The sequence below is a fragment of the Rhineura floridana genome, chromosome 4, assembly GCF_030035675.1.
Source record: "Rhineura floridana isolate rRhiFlo1 chromosome 4, rRhiFlo1.hap2, whole genome shotgun sequence".
Classification (NCBI taxonomy): domain Eukaryota; kingdom Metazoa; phylum Chordata; class Lepidosauria; order Squamata; family Rhineuridae; genus Rhineura; species Rhineura floridana.
Window position 1 is genome coordinate 96,627,610 of NC_084483.1, and position 13,641 is coordinate 96,641,250.

Genomic DNA, 13,641 nt, shown 5'->3' on the forward strand with positions numbered 1-13,641 from the left:
GAAATAAATGAACAAGAGAGTATCTAAACAGCTATAATTACTAGTTTATTGCACACCTACTAAACTCATTTTTCTGGAAGATACGTACTCTATCAGGAAGAAAGGGCAGCTGTTATAATACATATAAATCAAAATACCATTATTATATGGGAATTCTGAATTTGGGCCAATCTACATATTACATAAAATGCATAGTGTGAAGCTATGGCTGGTTTTTCTTTCTTTAAAGGCCCGGGGGGGAGGGTGCAATTGTGATTGGGACCACAGCATGTGGGAAGAGGAGGTTGATTTCTTCCAGCCACAATCCAGATGAAAAATCTTCTTCCTTCACAGGTTTTGGGGGGGAAAACCTCCCTGCATACTGTGGTCCTGATGACAATTGGGGCCCTTACAACAAGCTTATTTAAAGGGGGTAAAAACACAGACAGAGCTTCTTGCTATGCAATTAAAGTAAGGTTGAGTTTGGCCCTTAGATATTCTTATAAGAAAGAACTGTGTGTTATCTGGTTGCTTATTATTATTGTACATAAGAGTATATGTATTGTACCCATTACATTAAAAAAAATAAGAAAAAGAAGGAAATTGAGTGGGATACAGGTTGTCTGGGCCTTCCCAGCTCAATCAATGTTGGCATTGCAGAACATTCTGTCAGGGATCAGACAGCTGTTTAAAGGCAAGCGTGGCAAAATATCATAGTTCTTCACTAGCCTAGCATAAGATGTTTTGGCCGTTGCAACACAAGCATGTACTTGGGTGGGATGAGACTGAATATGAAAGTGAAGAATGCAGTCTGTAATCAATACCAATGTCCACCACCTTTTCCACAGTATAGCCATGGGATCACCTCCATTGTTAATGGGTGCAGCTGTTTCAGTACAGGAATACCCCGCTATACGGACCTTCACTTTACGGACACTCGCGAGTACGGACATATTTACACTAGCACCATTCCTGTTTACATACGCTCGCTTTTCAAGAACGGACACATAAAGGCATGATGCCACTGCCCGATCAGTTTCCAACTACAAACTTGGAAGGCCTACTCTGTTTATTTTAGTTATAAATGCGCTATTCACATCAGTTATGCCCATATATTATGATTACAGTGCAGTATATGCATCAATAAGTGAAAAAAGTACATTTTCGGTTTACACACTCGCTCTGGATCCATTGGATACATTAATGCGGGGTATTCCTGTATTCACTATTCAGTCATCGTAACACCTAAACATTCTGTTTATTATAAAGTCAAGATAGATACTTCATGGGTGTGCCTTTAGTTTGTTTGGTGAAAATCCATCATATATTCCTAAAGTCTGTGGAGAGGAAGATGGCTGTGGTTGAAAGACCAAGGGACACTGTCGGTGCATGTCAGAGAAGTTGTAAGTAAGCATGATTTGTGTAATTCCAGAATGTATTTACTGCTTACATGATAGAGAATACATGGCCAGGTGCCATGTAAATAATAATCACGTTCTAAAGTTTCACCTATAATACTCACAACTTAGCTGACATGAAGTTCACTTAACACTCTTCCTTGGTTTTTTTTTACTTCTAAATGTGAAATCTCCTTCCATTTTTGATAATTTCTCTGCTTTTTGTTGCAAATGTCTAAATGTCTTAACTCTCTTCAACAAAAAGTTTTCTGATCTTAGAATAGTCCTGGTAAAGAAATGGATAACAAGTTTGCAGTTATCAATTCTGCCTCGTGAAAGAACTCATGAACTTAAGAAGACATGTAACTTTACAAACAGCACCTTTTTCTTTGGCAGCTACTGGAGGCTTTACTTTTTCTTTGGCAGCATCTAGAAAAACATATTAATTAATGTTACTTTAAAAAAACACATCTCACATTCATATGCCTTGTAAATGTAGCTGTTATGAAGGAAAGGAAATAGTGGTTATGGGTCATAGGTGTAGGTTCAGGGAAATCACTTGAGAGTTTTATAAGTCCTCAGAAATATTGTGTTCAATCTCCCCATCGTTCATTACATGATTTTAGTTATATGGACTCTGCTTGTACCAAGTGGTTGGTTGGTTAGTTAATGTAACTAAGGAAAACCTCCACACACTGTCCTCCTGTCATGTGTTAGAGGAACCCAGAACGTTTTCTCATGTGCTTGTTCTGTCCAGGCTTCCCTCCATAGCCGCTGTTTTTTATCTCCCTCATAAAAATCTTACTATACCAGAGATAAGGCCTGAACATTGTTCTTCTCTCTGGTGTGGTAAGTTTTTCATGAGGGAAAGGAGACATTTACACTGTTGCTACAACTAAGGATAGAGGAGAAATTTGATAGGGTTCACATTTAAAACTGAATTTATCAGATTTGCACTGTCCAAAACAATATGAGAACCAAAACACAGCCACCCTATACTGTATGCACTGACCCAAATTTTGCGATGCAGTTCTCCAATCAACCAATGTTTACAAAAATGTATATATTAGGGGAGAATGTGCATACAAATGAATACATTAGTAAAAACAACATATAACAAAGCATTATATTAGTAGAAAGTGCTTGCAAAATTGTGTACATCAATAAAAACTGCATGCAAAAATGTGTTTAGCTGAATAAATTTGCACTAAAATGCTGAAGAGTTTTCATAAAGATTTTTTTCTTTAAAACAAAGCAAATTGCTGCAGACATGTGGAGAACTGAATTAAAGATGCAGTTCAGATTAAAGACTGGAAAAATGAGAAACTGAGAAAAGTAGAATTGACAGGTCTTTCCATCCCTACTCCCCACACAAAAATTTCACAACCTCACTTGAGCTCTTTTTGAAACTTGTTTAACTGATGTTTATGACAACATAGGAGATCCTTTTCCTATCTTTTTTGTCATAAAATCATAAGGACTATAAAAGTGTGCTTGTTTTTATTGCTATTTTCATAAATAAACGAGGAGCCATGTTGTTGAAGACTCCAGCAATATATTGAACCATGCAGTTTGAAATAGCAATGAACTAACTTTGAAGTGTAAAAACTAAAGGTGGGATCCAACATAGTCAGTCCATGAATGTAAGGCGCTTCCTTTCACAGAAGGAGAGTTGCTCTCCTGGAAGGGGTCCTTCCATTCATGGTACGAATCCTTCCAAAATGGCAACTCTCTTTCCATAAAAAACACTGCTTCACAAACCAACAATACTTGATCCTGCCCTATAAGTCTTCATACATCTTCACTGTTTTTCTCTTGCCTTCTTCTTCCCATATTTTGGCAAATTATGGACGTGGCATAACTATGTTAATGTTGACTGAAAGTAAAGTAAATACATACTGAATACAGTTAGAAAATCTGGATCTCAAGCCATGCTCTAAAGTCCAGTCAGGTCTTTGGGTGCTCTAGGTTGGAATTCTGTATTTTGCCTGGTTGAGGGAAGCTAGAGCTTTATCTTTCCTGTGTACTTACAGGCTCTATCTATGAAAGTGTACCATTTTGTAGCAGCTGCCTTGAATGCTAATTGACCACTAAGACCACAAAGTCTTGACTCTGCAATGATTTTTGCCATCAAATAAATAACATGCAGTTCAAATCTTAAATGTCATTTCCTGTTGGTGTTGAATCACTGACCTTTCACATGCTGAGATCAGAAATGCTTTGGTAGGAATAGATTGGGAATAATGTCTTGGAAGTCCAAATTATATCAGAATTTCCTGAATATCACTTGGTTGGAGCCAAAGAATCCTGAAGCGTATAGCAGCCCTAATTGCATCCAATTAAAATCTACCTGACTTGACGTGGTATTTTAAATGCAAGACTTAAAGGCAATGAATAGAGAAATGTCAAGCAAGTTGAATTTCCATACAAACTAGATGCACAAATAATCACACTCCTTGTTGCCTCACATCCATCTAGATATATGCAAATGCAAGAATGTTTATGCTGGGTCAAGACCAAATATTAATTTAATAATCTTGGCACCTTTGCATGTGACAAAAAAATGAAGACCTGGGGAAGTTTCTACCCATGCAACTCACTGGAAAGCCATAAATCCCTCTTGAGATGAGAAGTGTGAGGTCCACACAGATCTGGAATTCATGGATCTCATTCCTTTGCAAGTGACACCATCTTTTTTGTATCATGTGAAGCTACTATAGCAGCCAGATCCTGTGCATCTTTCCTCATAAGTACATTACAATGACTTCAGTGAGGCTTACTTCTAAACAAGGCTGCAATATAATGTACATTTACCTGGGAGTAAGCAGTACAGTGGAACAGTTAGGTAATTTTAGACTCTGGACTTACAAGGTCTCATGGGGTCTACCCATTTTAAGGTGGCAATGTTGCTTCAAAATGTGGTGAGCTAGTCATGAAGCATTTGGGACCCTCCTGCTCATTTTGATGAGTTGGGTCCAAAGTCCTGCTGAGATTTGCTGCAAAGTCCTGTGATGACGCCAATGATAGAACATAGTAGGCTTTACTTATGTGTGAATGTGCAAAGTACAGGGCTGCAATGTAAGTCTCTCTCAGCAGCCAGCCTGATGCCCCAGGGAAGCTCTCAGGGCAATTTAAATTAATAAGAAAGGGAGAATGAAAGTCAAGGAGATCTGCTCTTTTAACAGTGTTTAAATGATTGCACAAAAAGGTTTTTAACTTCTGTCTTTATGAAGCCTTAAAGGCATGTCAGTATCAATCACACCTTCACACCAACCCATATGCTGCTGTTTGACTGCCTTCATGTGATATTCCAGTGGGTTATACAAGCTTAGAAGAACTATATTTAAAACTCTCACGTGTGTGGAGAACTATTTATATTTAATTTGGGTTAAGCAATTGTGTGTAATGCCTAAGGGGAAAAAGTGCTAACTTTTTATTATAGTTTTGATTTGATTATGGTAATTATGACTTACAGATTTGTTTTTTATTGTTTACCATTACCTTTGTCTTTCATTGCTGCATGGTGCTTTGTTTCTTTATCTTTGAAATGTTCTGCAAAAAAAAAAAATACACCATAGCTGTGTTAAATTTTCAGACAAACAAAAGTGTTTTAAAAATATGTGCAAATATATATTGACTAAATGACAGGTAATGTAGGTGAGAAGAATTAATGATTATGAGTTGCATCCAGATTAACTGTTCTGCTAACTGCTCCTTCTGAAAAGCTTGTTTTGTTCGTGAACAACACTGAGATCCAGGGGCAGTTCCCCACTGGACACAGAGAAAAGCGAATCTTTCCCAATTCTCTCTCCCTTCTGCAGCCCCTCCCTCCCCTAATGCTTCTCTAGAGGGTCCCCCAACTTTCTGGAGCAGCTTTTCACAAGATAAATGGAGCTGCAAGGGAAAGGAAGAATCAGTGCAAATTGCCTCCCCACCCCCTTCCTTCAGTGCAAGCAGACTTTTTATCTTTTTTTAAAATCCAATACCCCCAGAAGACTAATAAAACAGTGAGGATGCCCAATTACATAATTTGTGATTTCTGACACCCAGTAAATATTTCAAAAGACCTTCCTTATAGGCTGCCTTAAGACTTCAGGCTTCAGCCAGTTTTCTATTAGTGTTTTATATTTTTATTATTGTTGTTTACAAAAGTCCATGTTGTTTGAATTTTGTCCTTATGCTTTTGGGCAGCAGGACTCTTCCATTCCCCCCTTCCAATCTCTGTAGGAAAAAAGGTAATATGTGAAGCCTTGTTTTGTGAAATCTAGAACCTGAGCATCTGTGCAAGGGTGCTCCAGAGCCTGTTTCCCATTCCCTCCCTTTCAGATGTCATTCCAAAATCAATTGGATACAAAGCTAAATTGACACGTCTGTCATACTCATATAGAAGAAACTATCAACAGGAAGAACAAGATTGCTATGTACAGAGTAAAGAGTGTTCTGGAATGTGCATTACAAGAAAGAGCACAAATGAAGATCACATTGGAAGCCTTGGGAACAGATGCTGACATTTGAATCCTGATCCACAGCTGCAGCTGATCCACACATGCAATTCATGATTCTGCATGAAAGACATGTGCAGAAGTCTGCTTCTACATCTGCTTCTGTTTGTTGGACCACAATGACTCCCTATATGCTAACTCTTCAAAGTGACAATAGAACATACCCAATTCCTGTTGGATGTTCTTTTTTTCATTGTTCTCAGTGCTTTCAAAGCAGATCCATATTTTGAACTTGTTGCTTATTGTATTGTAGTACAGCTAAAATGAATTTGCTCCCAAACATTATTCTCAAAAGTTTCTTTTGCAAATGTTGACACTGAATATTTTCTAAATCCTGAAATATTATCTTAATATTATCTGTATGTGCCACCCAATGACACTTTATTTCAGTAAAGAGCTCCATGTTTTTTTAAAATGTCAGAATTTTTACAACATTCCTTTGCTGAATAGGAGGAACTCAAGGGAAATAAGTTCTTTTTCTTTTTTTAATTTTATTATCATCATTATTAGCAGTATTCTGTGACTAAATTTCTTTCTAGTTTTGTATAATTAGACTTCTTTTGGGGTTCAGGATTGTGATTATGGCAGGAAGAGACACAGCTCCTTTAGGGATCTGGTAGTCTGAACCACACCCTAAGCAGTCTGAAACTGATGATGTCCTGTCTCCCAAAACAACTCAGTGGACGAATTGGCTTTTAGTATTCTAGTTACATATAGATTTTCAGTACTTATTGATTATAATGAGCTATCCCCAAAGCTAAAGATGGTCCTCTTTTTTGCTGTGTGTGCGCACATACCCACACACTGCCTTTCACACACAGTTTTTTTTGACTTAGTGATAGGTCCTGATTTAAACTTATCATTCAAGAGTTATTGCCCACAAAGCAGATGTCGATAAGCTTGCTGACTGCTATTATGGCTGTGATTATGATTTGTGTGTTATTATTGGCTGTTATGTCAGGATTTATTCTAAGCTTTTTTTCCCTGCTGCCCAAGCAGCCAGTGCACTACCTTCTCTCAAACTAGTCAAATAATTTGTCCCATAATATACTATTAGCAGAGCTTTTTTTATGACAGTACTCCCCGGTATGGAGTACTGGCACCTCTTTTTTTGCTGCCCATGTCAGCCATTTTGTGGTGGCACCCACAGTATTTTTATCAAGATATGAGTACCAGCACCTCATTTTTTACCAAACAAAGTGCTGACTATTACTATGAAGATTTGAAAGGAACCTGTATTTGCCTTCACTTTCTATTTCTTTTTATATTTTTCTCATCTATTTCTTTTTTAGAAACTATCTAACTCCTTCTTAAATCCAATATATGGTCAACTGTACTTATTTCAAATTTTTTGACACTGCAGAAAATGTGTCTAGCTGCATGTTAGAATAAACCCTGTGTTATGTATAAGGATTGGTGAAAGGATATGTAATTTAAAAAAAGACAAAGAAAAATCTGTGTAAAGGTGTAATGATTGAGTATATGGGTATGAGCGGTTGATGAAGATGAGAGATTGTTACAGTAGTTGTATAGGTATAATGTTTTTGAGACCTTGATTTTTGTTTAATAATACACACATATATATGCTGCCCTGGGCTCCTGCTGGGAGGAAGGGCAGGATATAAATCAAATAATAAATCAAATAATAAATAATATATTTCTATTGCTACATATATAGATATTATGTTACGTACTATGAATTTTTCCTTAAATTGTTTGAAATTGTGTATTTACATAACAGGATCTTTAAAAAAATGTAAACTGCTTTGAGGTCTATTTGATAGCCAGCAGTCTATAAATGACAAATACATTATGAATAAAGCAGGCCCCCTTGCACCAGTGCTGGTAAATTGGTGCATTTATTACTATACTGCAAAAAGTTAAAATTGAGTTCAAAATAACAAAGAAAATGATAAAATAAAATAACCAAAGAATTGTAATACAATGCATAAGCTACAGTCCAATATGGAACTAATCAATTTGAAGCCCATTGATGTCAATGAGCTGAACCTAGAGCTGCTCTTTTGTGAATGGAAGAGCATCTTCTGTTTGCAGAAGGGACCGAGGTCCAGTGAGCGGAGGAGGCTCTCTCTGGAGGAAGGCAATTCCCCTTCTCCCTGCACCTCTCTTGCCACCTCCCACACTATTCTGGAGGAACTTCAGGGAAGGAGGAATCAGCAAAAGTTGCATCTCCCCTTCAATGGGAGCACCCCATGAGCAACGTTCCCTTCGTGGGAACTCTGAATCCAAGATTAACTATCTTAAGGCCACCTAGGAACATAGGAAACTGCCTTATACTGAGTCAGACAATTGGTCCATCTAGTTCAGTATTCTCTGCACTGACTGTCAGGGGCTTTCCAGAATTTCAAACAGGGAATCTCTCCTAGCTCTACCTTGGCCTTCTGCATGTAAAGTAGATGCTCTTCCACTGAGCAACAGCCCTCTTTACTTAACATTGGAGTGTTAGTACACATTGGCACAACGAGGACAGCAGAATTTTGACTGTAAAAAAAACCATAAAAATTATTTGTGTGATTCTGTTGAGGGGAAAAATTGAGGGGGAAAATGCAGAGCTTATGTAGCGCACACTGATCCTAAACACTTGACAGGGGGTTCCCTGGATTTCAAGTAAGCGTACTTCAAAGTAGGAATGTTATGTTTTTTTGCCCAGGGTATTGCTGTTACTTCTGTCTTCATGAGTCATACCTTTTAAGCAGAGCTTCCTAATTTATTTCTGGAAATGGCAATATTTAAAACCATGGAACAGCCTGGTAACATATCGATTCAGAACTTTGCTTATAATCACCAAAGGAACTGTGCACTGACATCACCAAGAAAAAGGAGCTTTATGGCAATTATTTCAAAATAAGTCACACTGATTACTTGATTAAAGGAGATCAAACACTTTTGAAGTCTGACTCATTACTGATGTTGCCTTAAATTCTAAGTGACCTGATAAACCAGAAGATCATGCAGAGAATATTTCAGAAGTTAATGTAATTGTCAGGAGTAATATAGAATTTGGGATGGTGTTTTCTGTATGTAGTACGAATGTGGCTGAGGAACTGAAGAGAAGTGATTGTGGATAGTGTAAAAAGAGTTTATTTCAGTTACGAGGCACAGACTTCTTTTTTTGTCTTTACTTGATTTCATCAGAATATATTGCCAATAACCCCTGCTGAAATTAAAACTGAATTATCTTTCACTTAAACTAAAGTACTGTGATTAGGAAGATTTAAGCACAAACCTAAGCACATTTGCTTAAAAGTAAGTTCCATTCAAATAACTGTAAATTAGGCAAATCTATTCACTAATAGGCAAAAAACCTTGCAGTTTAAGAATGTACCTATAGCCAACAAATATTTCTATCAAACTTTAAAAAGCAGGGAAATTGAGCAGCTATAGTGAATGCACCAGGGGAGCAGGAGACCTGACCTCCTCTCTGAGATAATGGACTGCCCTACAAATTTGTCAAAATGAAAACACCATTTGGGTTGGTCTTTCACACTCTTTCATTGGAAGTTTTGGATGAACTGGCATGCTCCATGCCACCAGACACCCTGAGAGGCCTGATCCAACTGAGTTTGCAAATAGACAGCCGCCTGGAAGGGAGGAAGCTGGAACGGCAGATGGAACCCTCTTGGGCACATGCAGCGGCCCCTCTTCCCCACATGCACTACTCACCCAGTGCGGGAGCCCCGGCTTCGTCGGGAGATGAGCCCATGCAGATCGCAGGGGCCAGACCGTGTTTAATAGAGGAAGAGAGGGAGAGGCGCTGGAGGGAAGAACTGTGCCTGTATTGTGGGAAGTCAGGCCATCTAGCCCGAAACTGTTTAGCCAAGGCCGGAAAACCCCAGCAGCTGGAAAACTTCACATCCCAGCTCTCGTAGAGGCCAGAGAGTTGGGGGGGGGTCATACAGACACTGAGCCTCCGCCACGACCCCTTCCATCCCAAGGTGCTCTCCTGTTACCCATTTGAATCATCCTGCCCTCAGGCCAGAGCTTCCCCACCAAGGCTATGATTGACAGCGGAGCATCCTCTTGTTTCATGGACAGGGAATTGGCTCGGCAATATGCCATCCCCACCCTGGAACTGATTCAGTCGCTGGCAGTGGAAACCATAGATGGTCGACCCTTGAAGTCAGGTGGTGTGACCAGGGTGACAGAAAAGTTAAAGGTGGAAGTCCCTGGGCATCGGGAAGGCCTGTCGTTCTATGTGGCGTCCTTGCCTTGTTTCCCAGTGTGCTGGTAATGTGTTGGTTGGTCCAGCACAACCCCATGATCTTCTGGGATGAAGCAGTGGTGGCCTTTGCCTCCAAATACTGTCATCAACACTGCCAGCCCGTGGAGGAACCGGAGATGTTGGCAGGAGTGCTTTCCCCAGAGGAAACAACTTTACCCGCCAAGTATAGGGAGTTTTGGGATGTATTTGACAAAAAGGAAGTGAAGCAGCTCCCTCCTCACCGGCCCTACAATTGCACCATCGATTTGATGCCTGGAGTGCGCATCCCCGCTGGACAGATCTACTCCCTGTCCAAACGAGAGTTGGTGGCATTGAGGGAGTTTCTGGACACCAACTTGAAGAAAGTCTTCATCCGCCCCTCACAGTCCCTGGCCGGGACGCCTCTGTTGTTTGTCAAGAAAAAGGGCAGGGAGCTACGCCAGTGTAATGATTACTGAACCCTCAATCAGATCACAATCCCCAACAGTTTCCCCTTGCCACTCATCAAAGAGATGCTGGAGCGGTTGCGATATGCTAAAATTTACACAAAACTGGACTTGACAGGTGCCTATAACCTGGTGCGAATAAAAGAGGGGGATGAGTGCGAAACACTTTCAACACCTGCTACGGGCAGTACAAGTATCTAGTCATGCCCTTCGGATTGTCAGGATTTCCTGGAGTCTTCCAAAATTTCATGAATTACACCTTCAGGGACTTTGTGGACCGCTTTATGATTGTGTATCTGGATGAAATCTTGATATACTCAGCCTCCCCTGACGAACACAAAGCACATGTGCACACAATGCTGCAGAAGCTGCGGGAGCACCGCCTTTATGCTAAGTTGGAAAAATGCGGGTTCGATCTGACCACTCTAGACTTTCTGGGGTATCGCATTTCCCCAGCAGGAGTAGAGATGGACCCTGGGAAGGTCCGTTGCATACTCACTTGGCAGCCCTCCAAGACAAAAAAGGACTTACAGCACTTCTTGGGATTTGCTAATTATTACCATCGTTTCATAGCTAATTACTGAAGGCAGACTGTGCCTCTCATGGACTGTCTGAAGGGCTCAGGACCCTTCCATTGGACCGAAGTCGCTGCGCCTTTGAGAGGCAGAAGCAGAGGTTTGCTACTGAGCCCATTTTACAGCACATAGACCCCACACTCCCTTTTGTGGTGGAGACAGACGCCTCGGACGTAGTGATCAGGGGCATCCTTTTGCAACCGGCTCAGAGGGGGGCCCCCTGAAACCTTGCACTTACTTCTCAAGGAAGTTAACCGACTCGAAACAAAACTACACCGTGTGGGAAAAGGAGTTGTTAGCCATCAAGGATGCATTTGAAGCCTGGAGACACCATCTGGAGGGGGCGCAGAATGAAACTGAGGTGTGCATGGACCATCGGAACCTAGAGAGTCTGCACACCGCCCGCAAACTTAATCAGAGGTATGTGCACTAGGCCCAGTTCTTCGCACACTTCAATTTCAAAATCCACTATGTTTCCCAAGCTCAGAATAAGAGGGCAGATGCCTTATCCCGCAAACCAGAATATTTAGAGAACCTCACCCCGAAGCCACTGCAGTTCGTTATTCCCCCCAAGAAGGGAGTGGTCAGGGCATGCCAAGACTCCTGGGAGTCTGAATTAGGTGAAGTGCAAAAAAAAGACCCGTACGTCAAGGCGCGGCACACTGACTTAGCAACACAGGCCGAGGGAGCACGGAAGGACTTCACTTGGAGAGGTGACATACCGCTTCACCCGGATGCTATCTACATCCCCCCAGGGGAACTATGAGACAGAGAGCTAAGTCAATGCCACGACTCCCCCATGGCAGGCCACTTCAGAGTCTTTAAGACTATACTGGCTGTAACCTGGGAATTCTGGTGGCCCAAGGTGAGGAAGGACATAGAGCACTATGTCCGATCTTGTCCCATTTGCATGAGAGCCAAACACGCCCCAGAGAGACCGGCAGGCCTATTGGAGCCCCTTCCCACTCCACCCGGACCCTGGCGGATGGTCACTATGGACTTTATTACAGATCTCCCTTCTTCTCAGGGGAAAACCACAGTCTTGATAATGGTAGATGCCTTCTCGAAGATGGCTCACTTCATCCCATGCGCTGGGCTCCCCAACACTCAGGGAACCACCAGTTTGTATGTGCAACATGTGTACCGGCTGCATGGACTGCCAGACAGCTTGGTTTCAGACAGAGGAACCCAATTTACAGCACGTTTTTGGCAGGCATTGTGGAGGCTATTACAAAGTGAACTGCGACTGTCTTCCGCACATCATCCCCAACCGGATGAGCAGATGGAGAGGGTGAATGCAGTTTTAGAGCAGTATTTACATTGTTACATTGGTTACCAGCAAGACAACTGGGTGTCCTACTTGACATTAGCAGAATTTCCCTATAACAACACTGTGCATTCGCACACGCAACAGACTCCCTTCTTTGCCAACTTTGGCTACCACCCCCGCGCTTTTCCTGTCCCACGGGACAATCTCTCCATCCCGACAGCCGAGGATTTTATACAAGAACTTCAACCTATGCAACAGTTGCTTCAGGAACAGTTAGAACGAGCCAAGGCGAATGATAAACAAACTTCAAGCTATGCAACAGTTGCTTCAGGAACAGTTAGAACAAGCCAAGGCGGATTATAAACGAGCGGCCAACCAGCATCATCAAGAGGGGCCCCTCATACAAGTGGGCGACAAGGTGTGGGTGTCCATGCGCTATTTACCTATGACAGGCCGGTGTCGTAAGTTACAGGACTGGAGAGTAGGGCCTTTTGAGGTGGAGGTGCAGATTAACCCTGTGGCTTACAGACTCAAACTGCCTCCCACCTTCAAGATGCACCTGGTGTTTCATCGGGTGCTACTAACAAAGGACTCTCCTTCTGACCCCCATCGGCCGCGGATCGAGCCAGCTCCTCCTCTGTTGGTGGATGGAGAGGAGGAGTACGAGGTAGAACAGATATTGGACTCCCAGAAGCGCTGGGGGAGACTCCAGTACCTGAGTTTGACTCCAGTACCTGGTAGGGGTATGATCCATCGGAACATTAGTGGGAAATGGCAGAGGATGTGCACGCCCCAGTTTTGGTGAGAGACTTCCATGAGGCATATCCAGAGAAGCCCAGACCTTGGGGTGGGAAGGGTTAATGCATGGAAGGGGGAATGATGTTCAGCCTCCGCTCCCCCATGAGGACCAGGGAGGGGGGAAGACATGAGTTTCAGGTTTCCCAGCTGTCAGAAGGCGAGGAAAACCCAGGAGTTGTTGAGTCTCAGCAAGACCTTGAGAGGGGGAGTGAGGTTGAATCTGGGCCAGTTCCCTTGGATGGCACGGTCTTCGAAGTGGAGAGCGCGCCGCCCCCAGACAAGTCGGATGAGCTGTTGGAAGATGTTTTGGAGGGCGCTGTGATGCCTCTGTATTTATAATACTGTAAATATGGTAAGTGTGGGTTTATTAGAGTATATATGGTAAATAGACTGAGTGAGAGGGGGGAGTACATGGGCTGGAATGCTGGAGAATGTTGTATTATGATTGGCTG

The 13,641-nt window shown here is 41.9% G+C and overlaps 1 protein-coding gene across 10 annotated transcripts in view; it reads right to left on the minus strand.

Annotated features, from left to right (window-relative positions):
* The window catches only part of TRDN (triadin), a 276,609-nt gene that overhangs the window by 51,436 nt on the left and 211,532 nt on the right, over positions 1 to 13,641 (minus strand). For all 10 annotated transcript variants that reach the window (XR_009762235.1, XM_061623737.1, XM_061623734.1 and 7 more), the window contains 2 exons: positions 4,878 to 4,928; positions 1,758 to 1,805 (listed from right to left, as the gene is read on the minus strand). Coding sequence is in view for 9 of the 10 variants with exons in the window: in XM_061623737.1 (XP_061479721.1) it covers positions 1,758 to 1,805; positions 4,878 to 4,928 (99 nt within the window). In the remaining variant the exon portion in view is untranslated. The remainder of the gene's footprint in view (positions 1 to 1,757; positions 1,806 to 4,877; positions 4,929 to 13,641) is intronic.